Consider the following 22,825-nt stretch of genomic DNA (forward strand, 5'->3'; position numbering starts at 1 on the left):
GGGAGAGCGCCCGGGGGCGGGATTGGGATGGGAAGGGAAATTATCCCGGTTCGCAGGCGGTGCTGGAGTTCCGGCTGCGAGCTGCCCGGAGGGGAGATCCCTGCCTCTGCCTCTGCTGTGGCCGCGGGAAATTCACCGGTCCCATCCCTCCGAGGGAACGGCTGTGATGACAGTGACCGAAGTTTGCCGAGATCTTTTAGCTTCCCCCATGAAGAATGCCAGCTTTTGATAGCAGTGTGTAAACATTTTACAGCTGTCTTCCTAGGCACGTGCATATTCCTAGTGTTAAATGCCAGACTCTTCCGTTTCAGTACACGAGGATATTAACTGTTCCTAGGAAATGTAGCACCGGAACCAAGCATCACGTTTGAAGCCAGCAAGTTCAGAGGATCAGAACACCAAGTTGTTACCCTGGTGTGTAAATTTCTAGAAAATAAAAGCTCCTGCCCTGGTCGAAAGGAGCGTGTTGCCTAAGCTGGTGTCTTCTGGAAGGAAAGGCATAATTCTGATGCAGAATAATCTCAAGGGGAAAAAAATCCCCACTCATAAATATGGGGAACTCTGAACTGAAAAACTGCTGTTGTAATTTTGCATGTTCTTACAGGCCTGTAAGAATTCCATAAAATGCTGAAAAAGTCTTAGGGATACAGCTACAGTAAGTAGCTACAGTGCTTGTTGCTCTGATTCTCTGGCTGTCTGCAGAGCATTGGCAATATTTAGTTGTACACACTGCAGGGGTTGTGGAGAGCTCCAGATTTTACCATACTTTTTTAACAAAAGTTGTTCTTGGTAGTATTTTTGGTATTTTTGTTTTCCCTTTTTCCTAAATGTAATTTTAAAGTTTAAAGTCTGCAGAAAGGAGGCAACATCTATAAATTCACAATATTATCATGTACAATGAGAAACTGATACAGGTCTTGCAGCTTGCTTGAGTCTGAGATGTATTCTCTGTGCCGTCCATTAATAACTTCCCATGGTTTTAGCTCTTATTGCTAAAGCATTTTTCATTCTTACAAATTCAACTAGATTGGACAAGACTGCTGATCTCCTTTGACTTATCACAACCTTGTCAATTTGATCAACCTACTAAGTGGCATTTCCTGACTTTCCTTGAACAGCTCCAGGAATGGTGACTCCACCACCTGCAACTCCACCACCTCCCCGGGCAGCCCATTCCAATGCTTAGCAGCCCTTTCTTTGAAGAAATTCCTCCTGATGTCCAACTGACCCCCTGCTTCTTGGTTAAGCAGACAGAATCTTTCAATGCCATTTAAAGGAATAAGCCTTTTAAAAACACTGAGGAATATTTTTTAATTTTTTTCCTGTTCTTGGATACTGTCCCTTCCAGGTATATTATCTTGTTAAAAGCTCAGAATGCTGCAGGGGCAGTTGAGAGCTCCAGATTTTACCATACTGTTTTTATGAAAGTTGTTCTGACTAATGATTTCATTTTTCTAAATAAAATTTTTAAATTTAAACCATGAAGCTTTCAGAAAGAAGACAGCATCTATAAATTTAGAACATTATCGTGTACAATGAGAAACTGACAACAGATTTTGCAACTCAAAGTATATGATATTCACTGAATAATATTTAATAGAACATTTACCTCAGCAATAACAAACCATATGAGAAGTACAGTGTTTTACAGAACAGATAGAAAGGATGACATTTGTGCATTTAGTTTCAATTTTTTTCTTGCCTAAATACAGATGTTTAAGTGAACAAGCCAACACTTTGGGTTCACCTGCTCCAGCACGTGAACCCCTTAAATGAAATGAGCCGTGGTGTGGTGAGCAGGCGTGGCTGTGCCGGGGAGCAAACACAGGCTGAGCCCTGTGTAAGATGCAGCACAGTCCCGGGGTGGGTACAAGCAGTGCCAAACTGCAGCACTCTGTGCAGGAGGAATGGGTCTCTCAGCACATTTTTACTCCATGAACATGCATCCATACTCCCAGCAATAGCTACAAACGTGTAGGACTCTCCGATGGCTGGAGCCCTGACCTGACAGCTGCGGTCAGGGGATTTCTGCATCGGCTTTAAGCAGTGGAGAAAGTCTCTGTGGGATTACAGCTGCTATTTTTAGCCTTGCCCTTCTCCATTCACCCAAGCCTGTTTTGCCCTGTACTTGGCCACTAGCACATAACTCCTCCTCTCCTTTCCCTCAGCGCTTGTCCCAGAGAGCACAAGGATACCTGACTCTGCTGGCAGCTCTTTGCTGCTGCTGCTGCTGCTGGGATTGGTGCTGGCTGCAGTCACCTCCAGCTCCCCTCATTCAGATGGCAGCAGTGACAGAAACCAATGATGTGTCACATTAACTTAACGAGGTATTAATTACATTTAAGAATCAATTCCTTCTCCTCTACAAACAGCATTTCTTTCAGGAATTACAGTTTGTCTGTAGATACTGTTTTTTAACATAAATATATATTTATATAAGGTGTAATAAATAACCATTTTTTTTCAAAGCAAGAAGGGAGGTTAGATCTGTGAAGATGTTGATGTTTCCCCATGGTTTGCGCTGTCTCCTTGTGCCGAGTGAGTCAGAAACTGTCCCGTGGCTCCAATGTACAGCCTGGAACGCATGGGCCACTTCTGCAAGAGAGGAGACAAGCACAGCACTGAGACACCTGGCATCTCTGCCCTCCAGCTGCAGTTCTCAGCAAAGGTTTGATGGAATCACAGTACGAGAAAATAGGAAACTCTTGCTATCACCAAACAGCTCCTGTTTTGCCATTTGATGGAAAAACATTTGGAGCTTGTTTGGAGCTCAGCCTGGATATTTGCTTTGGTAATTAATTGTGAGGCACAGCTCCCAACCCTGCCATGCCCCAGCCGGCCGTGCTGGTCAGTCAGCCAAGCTCAGTTTGTGTCACAGATGTTCTGTAAGTAGAACAAAACAAAGAATTCCCTCTCAAGGCACCAGGGATGCTACAGGGATACCCTGCACCTGCAGGGATTGCAGCCCCATGTGCACAGCCATCCCTGCTGGCTGGGCCCCACAGCACCACAGAGGCTGCTGCTGAAGGCTGTGAGTCCAAGGGAATTCAATGTAATGGCACCTTGGCAGTCTTCAGCACTCACAGCATCTTGTTCTTGTCAGCTCCAGCTATTTCAGATGGCACAGCTCATCTTTACACTCACTGATTTTTGGAATCATCAGTTGGTCTTGGTGTTAAATATTTATTCTGACAGCTCGAGTTTCTAACCCCAGCAGGTTTCTCACTGCAAGCAGCCCTGTGGTGCAGGTGGCTGCAGCCGGGCACCCAGAACTTGGGAGGGAGCATCCAGCTCTGTTTGCTGTGCCAGGGTCACTATTAGAGAGGTGGGTGCTTGAAGAGACAGCTTGTTACACACACTGAATGCAAAAATACCTGAAATGCAGCCAGCACGTTGTTCCAAAAGAATGCAGTTTTTTAAAGACTCTTTTGGGAACAGACTGGCACCTTTCCTGTGGGTAAAGGGCACTTAATAATACTGCAGATAAATCTCAGCTCTTCTGTTCAAAGACCTAAAGCAGCAGGATATCCTCACTTAGAAAGACTGTGTGATCTCATTCAGCAATTTCATTTCAAGTGTGATGTTAAGAGTTTGTCACCAATAAACCATCCAAGTTCAAAGTCATTAACCATATTTTTCATTCAGTGTACACACAACTGTACTTGAATATTTAACTTTCCTCACTATTTGCATTTATTATGCTTAATCTATCCATTTAGTTAAAGATTTTATCTCTAAAGGTTGTCTCATATCCTGCGTTTTGGGGTTTTTGAAGCACATACTAGGATTTGACTGTGACACATTCATCAAATATATTCATTAAAAAATAATTACTTAAGTGAATCCAGTATTAGTCTCTTCCAGTAGCCTGGGAAATGGGCATCTGGATCATTTAACTGCTGTAATAACTATTCAAAAGTATTTTTCTGCCAGTAGTAGTTGGCAGCTGGATAAAAAGTACCATGAGACCTGTGTCCTTTCACTCTGACAGAGGGAAGTAACAGAAACTATTTTGAACTAATTTTGAAATACATCACAGTATTTTTTTACTTAAATTATGGCCATCTTTGAATTGATATAGAGGTTTTGCTTTCTTTATGAGTCTGCTAATCATTTAAATGGCCTCAGAAGCCTATGTTCACATCATACTGTAAAATATAGCAACCAACATTGTGAACAAGGAACTCTCTGTGAATTAGGCACTTTTTAGAAATTAGAGATTACTTCACAAATTAATCTTAATTAAATCATTCGAAATTCAGACTCTTAAACAGAAAAGCAAACACCGCAGTGCTCTCACTCCCTGTGAGCAGAGCCAAAGAAAACACCCGGCGGTGTCTGAGCCCCGTCAGTCAGTGAGCGCTGCATTTGGAAACAGTTTCCAGCCCGTCCTCTCCAAGAGCAGTTCCCCTTTCTCATCCCCTCTGCATCGCTGTGATTTTTGTTTGTCAAAGGGAAGAGTGTATACCAACCAGAGAAATGCTTCAGTAGAGCACTTTCATGCAATAATTAACACATGGCTGGTAATTAACGCCGCTGTGGGCACGGGGCTGGTGGGGCAGCAGAACCAAAGCAGGCCCAGCCGTGCTGGGTCACTGCTGTGGGACAGTGTTGGGACAATGCCACCTTCCCACACAGACCCTTACAGCTGTGGGACAGTGTTGGGACAATGTCACCTCCCCACATACACCCCTCACCACTGTGGGACAGTGTTGGGACAGTGTCACCTCCCCACACAGACCCTCACAGCTGTGGGACAGTGTCACCTCACCACATACACCCCCCACAGCAGGATCCATTGGGTCTCTCAGGGTCATCAAGGTTTCCACGCAAGGACCAAGAAGGTGCAAGGACTCCTGTGGTGCTGACCTTCATTTCCAAAAAACAGGGTTGGATCTACACAAGATTTGATATTTTGGTGCAAAGTTCCTGAAGCTGGAGGAACAATGCTCCAAAATATTTCCATCAGACCCCCAAGACCTGGGCACAGCAGTTAGTCCAGACAAAATTTCCATGTAATACCTCTAGGCGAGGTACAAGGACGTGCAATCTTTAGTTTCAATTGCGTGTCCAAGGCCAGCGTGCTCACCCACTGACACAGGGTGGTGGCTGTCCCTCAGCTCCCTACCTTGACAGGGTGCAGGTATCCATCCCCTCGCAGGGTGCCCAGGCCCTCTCCCGGCGACTCCTCCTCATCCTGCAGGCTGCGGGTGAGGTGCGCGATGTAGGTGGTGGCCAGGAGGAGCACATCCAGCTTGGAGAGCTTGGTGTCGGGCGGCACCGAGGGCAGCGTTTTCTGCAGCTGGAGGAAGGCGTGCCGCAGGGTCTGCACCCGGCTGCGCTCCCGGGCCGCGTTGGCGGCGGCGGGGCGGCCCGGAGCGGCACCGGCAGCGGCACCGGCAGCGGCACCGGGAATGGGAGCGGCCCCGGGAGCGGCCCCGGCCGCCAGCGGCGGGCAGCAAGTGCTGCGGCCGGCAGGGGAATCGGGCTCGGCCCCCGGGCTGGAAATCTCCTCGCCGCTCTCTGCCGAGTGTCCGCAGTCCATCCCCGGCAGGGAGGGTCCTGCAAGCAACAAGAGCATTTCCACAGTAAGATGCCGCGGTGAGTTGGAGCCAGCACACTCTGAAAATAAGGATGGTCAGAAAGGCAGGCACTGCCCGTGCTAGGAAAAGCTGGAATGCAGCTCTGTGAGCCGCTTTCCCACTCGCTGCTTACAAATTCAGCATCACCCAGGGGTACAGAACAGAAGTTAAAACCTCCGCAACAATTAGTATTTGATTTTTTTGGCAAGATTACACAGAGCAACTTTTTGGAGTCACTCATAGCCCAGAGATGACTTCTGAGAAAACCCAACAGGCACCACCCAGAGGCACTGCCACGGTGGTTTCCATTTATAATCAACTAAAACTCACGCTAAAGGCAATTTTTAAAACTCTATGATTTGGGATGTGGAACTCTCAGTATATTTTCCATATAAACTATATTTTTCTATATTTTCTATACTGTTAGTATATTTTCTATGTATACTATATTTTTCTGTATTTTCTATTTTCGCTGCAATCATTTTATGAACAGTGATCAGTGCTCCATACACTATGGAAAGAAAAATATCATTTTCAAATGTGTCAATAAGTGAAGCTACAGAGCACGGACTCAGTTTTTGAAGGGCAAAATTTGACCCATAATTTTAAAGGATCAGGAACTGACTTCTCCTGTCTTCCCACCCCTAACCTTTCTAAAGAAATTGCATGCTTATCCTTTCTCTTCTATATTTTCAAACTTCAAAAGAATTTTGTAAGATGTATTTTGGCCATTGGGGGCCAAAATAACCTTTTGAAAGCATCAAAAAAAAGATTTAAAGAAAAGCTGAAAACAGTGACCGTAAGGTCTTTTTTCAGCTTTTTGTGAGGATGGTCTGTCAGCTCTGCCTGTAATACAACTCACAGTCTTTTAATTCATTCAGTTCCACAGAAAAATGCAATTCAATCAATATTCCCCGACGTGCAGCACTTCTTAGCTGGAATAATACCTGATCCTGTTGTCCTCAGCCAAGCAGTCCTTGTGGGTGTCCCAGATCCTGGCTTTCACGTGCTAGGAGTGTCTGTTCCTGTGACAGCCTGGCTAGACAAGGGCAGGAACAGGTTATTAAACCTTTTCATTTCATCCAAATACCGTGTAATTAATAGTTTAAATAACATTGATGCACATAAATGGCTGAATATATACATTTACAAGAATTAGCTCTTGATATTGCAGAGCATTTTAAGCACATACTGAGGTTAAAGATTTCTATCAAAGACAATGAAAGGTTTCAAAATAAACCTTTTTGCAATGCTACAATTTGATGGTATTTAGGAGATATTTTTTATTGTTATTATTCTGGGTAATTAATTGTGATTAATTTGCTATTAATGTGGCTCACAGAGTATTATCATGTAATGGTCTCTTCAGTAGCAGTACAGTTTAGACTGAAATTATTTGTGAAATATTCTATGCACATTATAACTCCAAACCAAAGGAAAAAAAATTACTATTCTTTTTATTGTGGTGTTTATGATTAGTATAAAATAAATCTTACATTAAAACTCCATGAGCTTGTCATGAGTGAGGGCTGAAAAATGGTCTTTACATTGGCTATTGTCTCTAACTTTAAAAAAAATCATTATGTGCTTTTTTGTTGGTGTTTGTGTTAAGGCATAGTCAGATCTGGATGCATTTTAGTTTAAAAAATAATTATCATTGTGGAAATGGACATCAGGACAATAATTTCAAATAATTACAGTGATCTTCACTGGCAATAAGAAAAAGAATCTAACAATTTATGTTTAACAGCAGGATAGGGACAGACTGGGTTAGCAAAAATACCTGCTCCTCTACTGAAATGCAGGACTAGGGCTGCTTTACACACACTTTGGTTTTGCTGTGCTGGTGTATATTCACATTTAGAACTGAAATTACATTGAGTGACATACAGTACATAGTAGTGCACATACCTAAAAACCTCATCTCCTAGGGTGCCCTTGGAAATAGGAGTTTCTGGTTTAGGAGCTCCTCATCTATATCTGATAAAATCCTGGGCCTGTGGAAAAAAAGTACAAAATTTCAGCTGTGGAAATGAGAGATTTCACTCTGAATTAAATTTCTCTGCTGTCAGGCTTCCCATCAAACACAAACAGCAAATGGCCTGGGAAAATCTGCTACACCAAACAAAGGAGCTGCAGTAGGTATGTACATAAGTGTAGCCAAATCATGGTGGCTCCTGGATCCACAGCCAGGATCACTTCTGATGCTCTCTAGGACTGGGCAGCATCATTCTTCTTCCCGGAGTAATCAGGACATCCATTCCAGGTGCTTCAAACTCAGGAATTGCCAAAACCTCATGGTCCAAAAAATGCTGCTAAAAACTAAAGTAAATGAAAAGCCTCTGGGCAACAGTCACTTTCCCTTTTAAATTTTACAAGAAAAATATTTGGTTTTTAAAATAATCGCAGTAATTTTTGCAAGCACCCACTTGCCACCTGGTATGCTGAGAGAGTTGAGGACAGGGCTGTGAAAGTAAGTTAAAGTCTGTATGTTGTTTCTAAAGCACTTCTAGTGCACTATTTCTAATGCACGCAGATGCATTTGTGTTTTTACATGACACTACAAAGACATGATTGGCTTGACATCTTTTACCAAAAAAAAAACCCAGCACAACATTTATTTTAGTCTTATATTCTGTGTGAATGAAATGGCGATGAAGGCAAGCTGCCCACGCAGACAAGGAAAAGATGGAAAACGCCAGAGCAGAGCGCACGAACTGAAAACAAACAGGTGGAAACCTTAGATAAACTTTTCCGTTGCTCCTTAGGGGGCAAAACACGGTGAACCGAATTATTTTGCATCGGGTTTAAAAAGGCCTTGCCCTCCGTGTAAGTCCGGTAACAAGTACCGAAAGCCTTTCTCCGCAGCAGAGAAACAGGAGCTTGCTGTCGCTGTGCGGGGGCAGCACCGGCGCCCACGGCCCCGCCGGCTGCTGCGTCCCGGTCCCGCATCCCGGTCCCGCATCCCGGCTGCCCGGCGGGACCCCGCGGTGCCCGCCCGGGATGAACTTACCGCTCCCGCCCGCTGCCGGGTTCCGGCGCCTCCGCCCCGCCCGTCCCGTCCCGCGGTGTTTTTAAGCCGTCGCGGCCGGTGGGTGCGGCGGGGCTGTGTCGCACCTGATCCCCGGGCTCCCCCCTCCAGCCTGGGCGACAGCGACCGCCCCTTCCCGGGCGGGCGGGTGGGTCATCAATCACGGAGCTGTCGGGGCGGCATCGCCTCCCGCTCCCGGCCCCGGCTCCGTGCGGGTCCCGCCGCCGCTCGCCCCGCTCGCGCTGTTTTTCTTAGGATAAAGTAACGGTGTTGCTGGAGGAGAGAAATTTAATCGCTGGGCTGGGAGCTCAGGCGATGCCCTGTTCAAAGCGAGCCCTTTCTCTTCGCTCCGCCGCCGCATCTCCGGCTCGCGGATGTTCCCGGGCGGAGCGGCTCCCCCGGGCGAGGCTCCGTCAGCAGCCGCGGGGGCAGCGGGCCCTGGCTGACGGGCACGGGATGGAAACACGGACGGGGTGGAAGAGGCGAGCCCGGGCGGGCAGAGAGAGGGGATTTAACCGGGAACGGGGAGCGATTAGAAATCAGTAACGCTAATGAGAAGGGACAGTCAAAATAAATACCGGGGTATGGAATTAGCCCAGAATAACATTTTGAACGAAGTCCGATTGTGCGATAAGAGAGACACAATAAATCAAGCCTCGGGAGCAGTGGAAAAACAAAGTCTGAGCGACTCGTTACCGGGTTTGCCGCCAAGAAAATTAAGGACTTTAAGTTTAGCGATAATTAGAAGTCCCGGGAAGGCAGGAGCCCGGTGAGACCCGGCGGGGCGGGAGCGGCGCAGAGGGAGCCGGACACCTGCCTCGATCCCGGCCCGGCCCGGCCCGGCCCGGCCCGGCAGCGCCAGCAGCGCCCGCGCATCCCAGTCAAACTGCCCGGCCCGAGAATTCCACCAGCGCCGCGCTGCGGGAGCGGGCGGGACCTGCCCCGCCCGGCCCCGCCGCGATTTCTGCCCTCCGGCTGACACCCATAGCCCTCAGGAGCCGCCTCCGCCGGGCCGAGAGGGCTGGATGGCAAGGAATGCTGTCGGTTCTGAATTGAAGCACTAAATTCTAAGTGAAGTACTTAGATTAATTATCTGTATTTCTAAGTACTGAAACTGTGCCTCAACGTTTACCTCTGCCTGGTGCTGGCAGCCTCGGTGGGGGTTTCCCTTCAGCCATGAGGAGCCACTCTGACAAAAGCTACTCTTGTCAGTAGGTACGATGGTGGAGTAGGGGCACGATGATGGAGTTCAGCGGCATCACAGATCATCCTTTGGCCGCCAGGGTGCAAAGGAATGAAGACACTGCTTCTCTGGAGGACAGTGGAGGAGCCTCCCAGCAGCCCAGATAAGCCAAGGGGTTTTTGGCCCCAAGGTTTCCAGGGCTGCCTCCAGTCCACGTGAGCATTGCTGAATCATTTCTGCAGTCAAAACCTCTTAAAAAATGCACTCAACACACATCCCTCTGCTCAATCAGCTTCTGGGGCTCAAACAAGCAGCTCTTGCTTAAGGAACATGTCCTTAAGCTTGTACTGAAAACACTCTGACTCTGTGATGTGATGTGGAAAAACTGAAACCAGACTCCCTAGGGAGCAGGGAGATTTGCCTTCCAGCACACAACTCTGGGGACCAGCTGTCCCACATCCCACACCCCAAGGAGATTTCTCAGTCTGCCCAGAAAATGCCTACTAAGGAGGACTAAAAAATGCCTGCTCAAGGGGGACTTCTCCTCACTAGGCCATGGGATGCTCAACTGTGTCACTGACAGAGAACTTGACAGCAGGTGTCCCAACACCCTGAGACTTCCCAGCCGCCTTAAATTAGCAGATTGTGAGTGCTGTGCTCCTCTCTGCTCTGACTGGATTAACAACACTATTTTTTTGGAGTTTCCCACTGTACACAGAGTTCTGTCTCAGTGCAGGAAATCCAGTGGAAGGCGTTGGAAGAGAAGTGGTGGTGGAACTCCCATTACCATCTTTAGACAACACCAAATCCACCTTACTGCAGAGTGCGATTAGGGAGATTGCACAGTAAGAAACTGAGCAGTGTTTGGAGGCACCACTCTGGCTGCTAGCCTTGTTACCAAAAAAGGGGTGCTTTAAATGCATTTTAAAAACCCAAAGAGATAGAAATGTAGAAACAGTTATTCTTTGCTCCATCAAGACTTTCTCCCTCCTCTGATGACACCTCCTCTGTATAAAGACATCCAGTGATTATTTTCTTGTACCAAGTCACTGTTTAAATCTAAAGCTGTAACAAATGGCTGCAGCTGTTTCTTCTTCTTCTCTCCCAGACAAATGACTGAGAATTACTTTTCCTGCCTTACTGTCCACAGTATATCTCAAATCTGAAAACTGCCAGAGTCACAGATTTCCAGTGTGATTTAGGTAAGAAGAAGTTCTACCAGAGACAGAACAATGTTCTTCCAGGTACACTCTGCTCCCTTTATGTCAAATTAGTTTCTGGTTTTATGGCTACAATTCAGCACAAACATTCAGGGTATTTCTTTCCAATTTGTTAATTTTCTCCCATTCCCATTTCTGTATAAGGATTTCTCAAGTGTCCTTGTCTGCTGGTATGGTTCAGCAGCTATTGGTGTTTCTGACAGAAACTAAGAGAAGCATTGCTTGTCTGAGTAAAACAGCTCTGTCAGGAAGCCACATACAGATTGTATCTGCTCAGGTCCCACAGATTCCAGCTGTAGCCTGGGAGCAAATCAAAGGCAGGACACAGCCACAGGAGAATGAAAATAAGTTGTAGTTCACAATTTTTGCGTCTTGGGGAAATCTTAGCATAATGGATTCCAGATCCAAACAAATATTTTGAAGATTTCCAATTAAATAATTTTCCCCCCCTTGTTTCAAATGCCATGTTGATAATGTACTGTAGAACCATAGCATATTCCACAGTTGTGTTAAATGTGCCATATTACAGTGTGTCAATACCCTTCTTATAGCATTTTCTCAGTAGTAATTACTTTAAAAATATATTTAAAATATGTAGTATCAAAAGGGGTCCATTCTGTGTATATGTGTGTGTGTGTATATGTGTGTGTGTGTGTGTACACAAGTGTTAGACAAGGGTATCGAGACTTTCTTAGGGCTTTGCTTTGTGTATTTTGACTTGAGTTGCTTGGCTGTGGGATTCTCTCTGTGAAACCCCATGGCACATGGTGCATTGGGAGTAGTTAATTCAGGTCTTCAGTGTTTTATTTATCATACAAGAAGTTAAAATCTTTAATCCAGACATACTCAGAACCTATGAAAAGTATGCGATGCTCTAGGCGGCTTACACAGCATAACCCACATTAACAAATGGTTATAAACCATTAAATAGTTTTAAATGGGTGTGTGTAAGGCAGAGGGAAGTGTAAGATGCAAAGGTGACACCATGATATAGAGATCAGACAGTGACTTCCTCATGTGCTGCTTTGAGTCAGCAATCAGCAGCTGACACTCTGAATGTGCTCATCAACACTATTGACATTCTTCTTTGGAAATTGGTTAAAGAACCAACTTTTTTTAATGTATGCTTGTCTGTCCTTCTCAACCTGAATATCATTGTGACTACAGCTAGAACAAGAAGTATCAGTACTTGGTTAGTAGTGATTTCAGTAAGGGACTAACAGCTACACATCTGAGCTTTATTTTGTGTTTGGAATGTTTTGATTTTGTAGGCAAATGACTCACCAGCCTTATATGCTGCTTTGGACTGGGGTAGAGTTAATTTTCTTCACAGTGGCTGGTGTGAGGCTGTATTTTGAATTAGTACTGAACAGAGGGTTGATAATCTAGAGATGTTTTTGTTATTGCTGAGCTAACACACAGATGAGGCCTTTTCTGCTTTTCATACTGCTGTGCTGGTGAGGAGACTGCGGACATGGGAACTGCCAATGTGGCAAGTTGGGACAGGTGACCCCAACTGAATATTCCATTCCATATGACTTCATGTTCAGTATCTGAACTGGGGGAAGAAGGAGGAAGCAGAGGGATGTTTGGATGGTTGGTGTTTGCCTTCCCAAGTAACCATAGCATGTGATGAGCCCCTGGTTTCCTGGCAGTGGCTGAGCACCTGCCTGCCCATGGGAAGTGGTGACTAAATTCCTTGGTTTGCTCTGCTTACATGTGTGGCTTTTGCTTTCCCTATTAAACTGTCCTTATATCAATCCACGAGTTTTCCAGCTTCTACCCTTCCTATTCTTTTCCCAGTCCCAATGGGGGGAGTGAGTGAGTGGCTGTGTGGGTTTGGATGCTGGCTGGGGTTAAACCACAGCACTTTAACAGAAACACTGGCACCTCAGAGTTACAGCACCACTCATTTACTGTCTTAGCTTTGGAAATCTTGTTCTTTATAATGAAGATGAAGATCTTGTTTTTCAAGGGGAGAATGCATGCAGGAGTTAAATGTATTTCAATCATCTCTACCAAATGATAAATGTTCACAAAATACACAAAACATTCCATGCAAAAAGATCCTGATTTCCTTACTCAGGATAAATTCTTTTCTTATTTCAGAGAGGGCTGTAAGCACAAGCTGCTGAGCTGCCATTCACACAGAGAAACTGCATTAGGAAAGGTGGGGCAATTTGTAATCTGGGCTTTCCTTTCCTTACCTGTAGGATTGGAATTTCCCTATATCTCTCAAGCCTCAAGTACTTATTTAATTACTCAAACTAGTCCAAAGCTGCCAAACAAGCAGAATTTGAAGTTAAATTAATGAATGATACTCCCAATCAAAAAATTAATCAGCACAGACGTCAGTAATCTTCTCGTGCCTCCTCTGCTAAGTGCTCCACAATATTCACCAGAACTTGGAAAAATCCAAATGATGGAAATTAGTTTTTAGGACTACAGATCTTCTCAAAAATCATGTGCTAATAGCTTTTTTCTGCTTGAAAGGAGGTTGTAAACAGGTGGGGGCTGTTTTTTTCTCTGAAGTAACAAGTAACAGGACAAGAGGAAATGGCCTGAAGTTGCACCAGGGAGGGTTTAGGGCTGAGAAAAAATTCTTTTTGGAAGGGTGGTCAAGCATTGGAACAGGCTGTCCAGGGAAATGGTGGAATTACCAACCCTGAAAATGTTAAAAAAAGGTGCAGATGTGTGGTTTGGTGTTCACCACACCATGGTTTAGTGGTGAATATGGCAGTGTTAGGTTTACAGTTGGACTGCATGACCCTAGAGGTCTTTTTCAACCTTAAAGACTCCATGACTGCTGTGAACACGTCTCTGCACATCTGCTGGGTGCCACGTAGGGAAAGGAGCATCTGCTAGACACTGGCTAAAACCAGTTCATTTCTTGAGGAAGCTTAAGAATTAGGCAACCAGTTTAACCTAGCATGTGCTGATGTTTTTACATGCTTTTGAGACAAAGCATTGCTTCTAAATAAATAGGCAGGCCCCTTTTTTTCCCCAGTGTTCTTAGAAAGCAGTGTTAAGTTCAACATACTTAATTTTGTCTGGTTTGGAGATTAAAAAGACACAGGCAACATATCCAAAGGGACACCAGTATCTTTCTTTGTAAGCTTTGAGGGAGAAAAAGGAAAAAGAAAATCGATAATGGCCAAATCTTCACATCCTGTAACTTCTGGCTTTTAAAATTCAAACAATTATGATGTTGCTTCAGATTCCTCCTCAACCTACATCAGAGAGATGAGAGGAGACAGGTGAGATCTTCATGTCACAGCCCCACAAAAGCACCTATTGCTCCTGTTGTCATTTGCACTTCCTGGGAGCACTCAGCATTTCTATAAAAATGAGAAGCAATATTATCAAATGCTGCTGATTAGACAAAAAGATCTTTAACTATTGCAAGATTATTGGCTGCTGCAGTGAAAGCCCTTTTGTGTTTCTTCCCAATGCCAAACCTGAAACCAGAATATTCTGAATTGACAGAATCTGTCTATTTGGGGTATTGTACATCCCTTTATTACAAAAATTACTTTTTCCATGGACAGAAATGGTATTAACATTTTTTCCTACATAAATGTGTATCAAATACTTTAATTTTCAAGTCCTATAAGGAAAAAATCTTATTAATAATCAAAACAATTTGTCATATAAATGAAATCAGATAAGAGTTAGTCTTTTATTCCCAAATATTTCCCTACAAACTAAGTCTAACTGATTATTCCCAACTTTACTGGACGTGTAATCAGTGGTTACTATGGCAGTCTAACATATTAACTCTCCAAGAAAGGAAGAGCTTATTGATTAAAAACTCTTTTTGATTTAAAGTATTAGTCTATTACATGGATCATTTCACAGCTGGCTTGAATTTAGCTTGGTTTTGATGCAGCAATTAATTCTGCTCAGAATTAAGAGAACAGAAAGATGTAGTCAGTCATTTCTGTAGTGTCTGGTTACAGTGTAGTTTGATTGAAGAGGTAAGGCTTAAATACAACTCTTTTAGCAGTGAATTCCTAGAATTCTTCAAGGCCAAGTGACTTAAAATAAAAAAAAAATCACTTTTTTTTTTTTCCCTAGCAAAGTAAAAAGCATTGTTTCCAGTTACAATATATAGCATTTATAATTTTGTGACTGTAAATAATCAGGTTCACATAATTAATCATTTTGCCTCAGAACTCTCTTAGTCAGGATAGTTACTTTGCACACCACACTGAGATAAAAAAATAATAAAAACAGGGAAGAGAGCCTTTCAGTTGCACTTAACTTTTACCAGTTACACTCTGAATACAATCACATAACTATCCCATATTAATGGATCATGTCTGAATACTCATCCTGAAAAATCAGTGAGCACATCTTGAACACTGACAGCTTTCTGGCTATTTTTTCCCCTGTCTATCTCAGGACTTTTGAACTGTATGCCTTTTAAAGCTGTATCACAGGCACTGCTGTGTGCTGCTTTATACCTGCATATAGAAACAAATAATACGGCATTAGAAAAAAATAGGATTTTTTCATTGGCTATGGGTTGAAGGTTCAAACATGAGCTTTAGATCAGTAACTCAAACACTGTGTGTTTACACATATTCTGATTATGGTAATAGCATTATCAAAGGAAGGTATTTGGGCAATGATGTCTATTTATTTTCCTTTTGGTACTTCTAACACACCAACAGTACTGTGGAAGCTCTAAAAGCATTGGAATCTTTACTGGTAAGGCCAGGTCTCACACCTCTTAGGTCCTACTTTCTGGTGGGGAGAAATTCTACCAACAGTAGATGATTGATTTAGGAACCACTAAGGCAAATCTGACATATCCAAGACTTTGCAACTGGATGGGATACATCCCAAGGGGTTGGAAGTGAATTTGAGGAGGTATAGCTGCTACAAAGGAATTAGTGGTTGCAGTGCTGTCCTCCAAAATGTAGCAGCTCATCTTGCTAGATGAGGGCACAGTGACTGTGTTTTCACCTCAACTTTGTTAAAGCAGCTGCTTTCAACTTTTCAGAGAGGGGAGTGTGCCTACATAATGTGAGACAGGGTACAGGAAGGCAAATATTGAAAGAGTGTTTATATTATTGCAGTAAATTAGATTATTGGAACTGACTTCAACAGAATTATACTGAAATGACAGAATTTATTTATATATTCCTATTCAAGCAGCAGTCTTTATTTAAACCTCAAATTACTTTTTCCAACTCCCATGTAGTTATGTATTTTAAAAACCTAAAACCACAGTATTACTTCTTTAACAATTTTCTAATTAGATTCACATTTTTGTTATTAAAAGGATATTTATAATTTTGTCAGTTACACAATAAAAAATGTGCAATGCTAATACAGCAGACCAAAAATGTTATCAAGTTTTGAGGTTTTATCTCAACAGTTCTCTAAAAGTACTGACAACAAAGATTTAAGGATGGGGAAAAAATAAATACTGCATACTGAATGTTTCATTTATCTAGTAGTTATCAGGGTGAGCATGTAGACCTGAAAAATAGATAGGCAAAGATCTCAGTTTGCTTTTTGTTTATCATCCTAAAATAGTATTTAATTTCTGATACAGTCTTGATGGACCCAGTTACAGGACACAACTCACACTAACATCACTAAGTAGTCCCCTCTCATTCTGCATTCTGTTTAAAATGTTGCTGACTTATGGTTGGACTCAATGATCTTCCAACCTAAAGCATTCTAAATATTCATGTATTTTATGCAGAAGGCTTCAGACAGTCTGGGTTTCAATGTTCTTAAGAGCATCTGACAGCCTGCAGCCCCAGATGTGCCCTGGTAAGTTGCTGACAAGTCACATGTGCCATTTGGTCTTCTAAACATCCAGGAACAGCCCCTATCTCCTGGCAGAGGGAGCAGCTATTGCAAGCAAACATGCTGCTGCCAGATTGCCCAGCAAGAACGTGCCTGTGCTCTATCTGGCCAGCCAGACATGTAGGAGTATCACAGTCTAGCTGGCAATCTGCTCACCAGCAAACATGCTCTCTGTCTGCTCTGAAAGAATGTGCTCTCCTCAAGGGCACAGGGGGTCTGTGCACGTGTTCTGCCAGTGCAGTTTAGATCCTTACTCCTCCTCAGCTTTGGGCACAGGCACAGCACAGGGAACTGCAGTGGGGCACAGGAAAAAGGGATGCCCTTTGTCACTGCCTTTGACATGGCAGTGCTAAGTACTACAGTTTTAGCATATAGTAGACCTACTTTTTCTTGGTTTTTTAAAAATTACACTACTGAAAGAAGTTTAGGCAGAAGACAATGCCATTTTTTGTGTCTTGTATGTTTGTGAAGACAGTTAGATTTTTGCTTCTGAACAGAGTATGAACGATCACAGGGAGAATCATCCAGCACCATATTCAGCAAGGCTGTAAATATGGATACCAAAAATACCACTAGGCTGCAGATTACCGTAATATTAATTATGTCTCTGCAAAAGTATTTACACTCACTTTAACAGGTAATGCATATTCTCCACAAAAAAAAAAAAAAAGAAAAAAAAAGAAAAAAGGGGGAACCAACCACTAAAACTGGCTGAATTGCCTGCTGAGACCGTACATGGGCCACAGTAACCAGAAACTTCTAATACCTGACCTTCATTCAAATGACTGCTTCAGCAATCCTATTTAATTTCAGAACTTCACTTTATCTCTTTATCCTTACACTTTATCTAGCATTATGGTGACTCCTTTCATATCCTATGTCATGGCTGAATAATTCAACAGCAAGCAAATTCCTTACATTTCTCTTCCACAGCCCTCAGCACTAAATGCTGATTGGTGCTTTGTAGACCTCACTAAGAAATGTTTACATTTTTCCTTCAACACCATCACTAAGGAAAGGCAGTGAGAGGGCAGAGAGAAAAGGCACTCCCTGTCTGTTCTAAGCATGCTCTCAGCGCTGGCAAAGTGCTCCAGCTGCTATCTCTAAGTATTTAATGCACCTAATTCTGAATACATTTGGAGTGCTTACAAGCTTTTTGCTGCTAAAACCAACTCGAGGGTGCACAGCTAAAACTGCCCTGGTTTATATCTTAAATCTGTATTTCTCCTTCTCCTGCAGCTAAGACTGAGGATATTTTTTTATTTTTGAATTTTCAGATGTTTGCTGAAATTGATATTCAGTAAGAAAACAAGAATTAGGTCACCCAGAGGTAACATATTTCCCCACCTCTCTCTCAAATAAAAGAGCTCCATTCTGTAATGCAAAGTGTATGATTGCAAAGCTTATGTTTTGGGTGTACATCATTACCATTATCAGTCTCAGTATCATTTTGCCCCAAAAACCTGTCATATAATAGGCTGTAATGATTCTATTTATTATGATGCTAGCTAGATTAATGAAAAAAAAAACCCGGTATACATGCAGAACATGCACATTCCTACCTGTTATCAAATATACACTATCCTGTGTAGATTTCAGACGACACACATCACTGCAACTCAGGGCATTGATAAATATTTAATTAATTAAATGCAATGTTCATACAAGCATCTGCCTAAGAAGAGGGAGAACTAACACTGTTCACTGCAAGTTCCTTCCTTTTGGACTAGAACTTGAAATATTCATGATGTGCATGGTGGCAGCAGAGTGGCTTATGATTAGTTGGCACAATCCAGCATATTTATTACAAGCTGACTGTATAATTTAAAGATATTTCCACATTGCTAATCCCATAACATACAATGGAGGGACAAAAGGTGACTTTCCCACCACATTCTGAATTGCTACAAATACCTACCACAATATTTAATTCCATGAGTAAGGCAATCTGGGTAGAAACTGCTGGTTACAGATTAAGTTTACAACATCAAAATTTCAACAACTTCTCTACTCAGGGAACATTAATAATGGTGTATCCCATTGGAAGGTATTAGGTATCTTTAAAATAGTTAAGTGATTTGGTTTCTTTTAATTACTTCCTGCCAATATCCATAATTTTCTCTGAATGTTCAAAACTAACTTAAAATTCAATATAAAATTGCTATTGCTTTCATATAATCAAAAAGGAAAGATTAATGACATATTTTAGTAATCTAGTAATAAGTGGTTTTTTTCATTGTTCAAGCTACATGCAATCCTCAGTGGATCTTAGATGTATGTTAGAAAGGTATTTAATGCCTATTTTTCAGTTGCCAAGGTCAAACATCACCTAGTATGTATAGGGCAAGAGGAAACATCTGTTGGAATAATTTATTTGACTAACACAGGATTAAGACCCACTAATTTCTTTGGTCTGATACTGAATTTCAATTAAACAATACAGGTATTTGTTCAGTTTGAAAAAAATTCCTTCCTTTACTTGTGAGCACATTCATGTATATCCTTAATTAGTGGATCTGGCAAGGGAATACTATGATTTGTCATTTTTTCATATCTGCATTGGCTCTGAGAACGAATATTTCTATTTTTTGAGGTTTTGGGGGTTTTCCCCAATATTTGTTCTAAAAATTCACAAAACTTTAAAACTTTTGTTTCTATGGAATTCCTCTACTAACAAGATTAGAATACATCTCAGGATCAGTGATTACACGTGAAATTGTGAGGCACAGTAACCTTCAGTATCTAAGATGAAAGTCCCATTTTGAAGTTTTTTGAAAATATTGAATGCATGTCATCTGACTGCAGTTTCTTCTAAACTTTCTGTGAAATCAGGCTAAAATCTTCTAATTACCAGTAAAAAAATCACTTAAATTGTTTAATTTAAAAATGTAAATTAATAAAAATATAGACATTTTATTTCAATCAAGTATGGAAGGTGCTCTCTTTGCCTTTCTGTGCTCAAAAGGGATTTCAACAGAGCCGTGATTGTATTCCAGATTTTTAATACTGGGAAAATATTTGCCAAGCAAAGCTCAGCTTGTTACCATTGTAAAGCAGAATCAGAATGCTTTGCCTCAAAGGGAATAGCAGAAAGTCTTACAGGAGAAAAGACATTGTACACACATGTTGCATTCTTTTTTAGGACTAAGGGTAATGGTAAATGCAAAGCACAGTTTTACTCAGCTTGGCCCAAAAGACAGGATGCTAATAGAAATGACATGCAAGCTGACAGAACACTGAGCATGTGGATAAATCCATCTTACAATAGAATTTTAAAAATCCCAACATTTATATGGCATGAGTATAGTCTGTATCCCTCTAATTTTCAGAAGCCTGTACTATTCACTGGAAAATAATAGTGTACTACTATAGAAGTACTAACAATATTATTTTTTATAATAATGAGTACATTGTTTCTGCACTTCTTGTTTTTAACTGCTCCACTGCTTTGTGCTTTCTGAGGAAGAAAAAAAGTTCAATAACGGGTACATATTTGACAAATTCAATTTCTCCTTTAGACCAGAATATATCCATTGCCTGTGATGAACAAAAATTATTATTTGAAAGAAAGGAGCTTTGTGATTTGCAATTCTTCTTCCCTTCTCAACAGAAAGGCAGCTATTTTTAATCAGAACAAATAATCAGAATAAGCAAAACTCATAGAATGGAAAGCAATAAGGTGTCAAAAATAAAATTAAATATTGCTTAGTTAAATTGTCAAACATACTAATAACTTCTAACTTGAATGCAAAATAGAATAGTACATGTACTAATTTAATTACAAAAAATGCCTATGTCAGTTGCATGCATTTATTTATTTTATTGACAGCATTGTATAAATGATGTGGGTTTTTTGTTGGCTAGTTCAGCTGATAAGTAATAAAACTGTTAGGTTAAAAATAGCATTGAAAATCTGGAAGGAGTGATATTAGGTTCCAAATACTTGACTATACTATTGCCACAGGTGAAACTGGAGCATGGCTGTTAGAAGTAAGCTGTAATGATGAAAATTGATTGTTTCTCCTTCTCCAGATAATTCCATCCACAGCATCACCCTTCACCAATGGTTCTCACACCTCAACTTACTTCTGAGAGTTAACTTCAACATTATTTTACCCTTGTGGAAAATGATTACAATTAAATGCATATGACAGAAACTAGTAACATTAAAGTAACTGCTATTAGCTAGTCCATTGATTTGTAACCAGAAACTGAAATCTATTATCCTGTCTTTCAAAGAAATAAAGACAATAAATATAACATGGTTTAAAAAAAATTACTTCGGACAAGCAATAAGCAACATAACTAAAAGGAAGTTGTTTGAGAAACACACCTGAGTTTTTGTCTGACTTCTTCTTTCACGGATTCTTGGCGGAGGTTTTCTTTCACCTTTCTGCTTGTGAGCCAAATCTAAAAAATCTGGTTTTTCTTTTTTTTCTTTCACAGGGCGGCTGGGATGAAGAGGAATTGTGAAATAAGGTGCTTCAAAGTCAGCTGCAGAAAACACCAACAACAAAAAAAAGGATTAATTCAATATCCCAAGTGAAACCATATATATTCAGTGTGATTGATCACAGGTTCCAATATATCTCATTATAGAAAACAATGTAATGAACCTTAAGGTATAATACCTCAGATTTGATAACTGAGAATGGAAAACTTTGAATGGAGTTATAGAAAGTGCTGCAAACACTGATGAAGGTGAATATTAAAACAGGTATTCCCATTCAGGTAGAGTTATTTGAAAGGGAGTAAATTCAATTAGCACCTCCTTATATCAGTAGTTATTCAGAAGACCATTTATTATTCAATAGCACCTTCTTATATCAGTAGTTATTCAGAAGACCATTTCAGAACCATTGCTTTTTACATATGGCTTCCAAGCAATGAGCAGACTCCAACTATTTTAGGGCTGGTGCTGGCATGCAGAGCATCAGCCTTCATGTCTTCCAAAATAACATATTAATTTATTTTCTGAAAGCAACAGTGTAAATGTCCCCAATTTTATTTTATAAATGTGGTAATTCAAGCAATTTTGAATAATTTCAAGTTTAATGTCTGTATCCAAGTCCTGCAAGATAGCAAGACATGCTGTTAAGTCATTTATGTTTTAATCTGCAGCCAACTCTGTAACAACCACCACCTTCCCACCATTTTTTAAAAAACATCAAAGTTTATTTCAGACTTTGCTTGAGTTTCAAAACTAATTTGTTTTCCCACTTGAAGAACAGGTTGTCTTTTAACCTCAAAAAGGGTTTAAGGCATTTTTACCTCCCAGACATTTTTTTTTTCCAAGTTAAAAACTTGGACTTCTGCTAGACATGTATCTTGCAAAGGCCTTTAAAGGACTAACAATATACAGAAATCAAATAAGTATAAGCAAATAGATTTTAAAAGTCTGATATATTTTATGCATTTCATGCATTCTAGAATGCCCAACATTTTAAAAATATGGATGTAAATGTGAATATTTACACAATCAAAATACACTAGCTACCCCTTTCCAAAATTCTGGGTGGTTTGGATGTGAGGAAAAAAAACTGTATATGAACTAGTGCTAAAATTAAATTTTATATTTAAAAATCTCCATTTCTGCTCAAGTCTTTTGGACTCATCACTGGTACAAGTGTCTTATAAACAATTCTTAGCATATTTATTTTTAGCTGTAATTTTATGATTTCTGTAAGTTTTAAATAAACATAAAGTAATTGATTTGTTTGCTTACAAGATTCTACTTTGGCTGCCTGTTCATCAGTCTTTCTTTCATTGCTTTTTTGCCTGGCAGCTCTGGAGGCTTTCCAATTCATTAAGAAACGTCTTTCCATTTCTTGAATTTCTTTCCCATCCAGGGATTCTGCAAAAGAGAACATTTTCTGTGATACAAAGTGAACTAAAGGATCATACAAAGTTGTAGGTAATGTGTATTTGTTCTATATTAATTCTCTTCAAGTCTTTTTTCCTTTTTCTAGTATTTTGGTAAAGA

General features: G+C 41.3%; 2 protein-coding genes across 7 annotated transcripts in view; both read right to left on the reverse strand.

Moving 5' to 3' along the window:
- Positions 1-1,597: 1,597 nt before the first annotated feature.
- TCF24 (transcription factor 24) lies at positions 1,598-7,555 on the reverse strand. Of its 2 annotated transcripts, none has more exons than XM_005479682.4 (4): positions 7,494-7,555; positions 6,530-6,617; positions 5,129-5,562; positions 1,598-2,595 (listed from the first exon to the last, which is right to left on the reverse strand). In XM_005479682.4, the coding sequence occupies exons 3-4, from the start codon at positions 5,543-5,545 to the stop codon at positions 2,482-2,484; spliced, it is 531 nt and encodes a 176-aa protein (XP_005479739.4). In that variant the 5' UTR covers positions 5,546-5,562; positions 6,530-6,617; positions 7,494-7,555; the 3' UTR covers positions 1,598-2,481. The 2 variants fall into 2 exon arrangements, with proteins under 2 accessions (XP_005479739.4, XP_074408039.1); XM_074551938.1 differs by having other exon boundaries at positions 6,530-6,621; positions 7,494-7,549.
- The window catches only part of PPP1R42 (protein phosphatase 1 regulatory subunit 42), a 29,622-nt gene continuing 13,325 nt past the window's right edge, over positions 6,529-22,825 (reverse strand). Inside the window, exons 7-10 of one of the 5 annotated variants that reach the window (XR_012582765.1) lie at positions 22,568-22,696; positions 21,176-21,336; positions 7,494-7,579; positions 6,529-6,617 (exon numbers count right to left, since the gene is read on the reverse strand). Coding sequence is in view for 2 of the 5 variants with exons in the window: in XM_074551910.1 (XP_074408011.1) it covers positions 21,119-21,336; positions 22,568-22,696 (347 nt within the window). In the remaining 3 variants the exon portion in view is untranslated. Of the gene's footprint in view, positions 6,622-7,493; positions 7,580-8,849; positions 14,247-17,555; positions 21,337-22,567; positions 22,697-22,825 lie in introns of those variants that run through there. The other 4 variants (XR_012582764.1, XM_074551917.1, XM_074551910.1 and 1 more) reach the window with 4 other exon arrangements.

This window comes from Zonotrichia albicollis, chromosome 1, assembly GCF_047830755.1.
Source record: "Zonotrichia albicollis isolate bZonAlb1 chromosome 1, bZonAlb1.hap1, whole genome shotgun sequence".
In the NCBI taxonomy this organism is placed as follows: domain Eukaryota; kingdom Metazoa; phylum Chordata; class Aves; order Passeriformes; family Passerellidae; genus Zonotrichia; species Zonotrichia albicollis.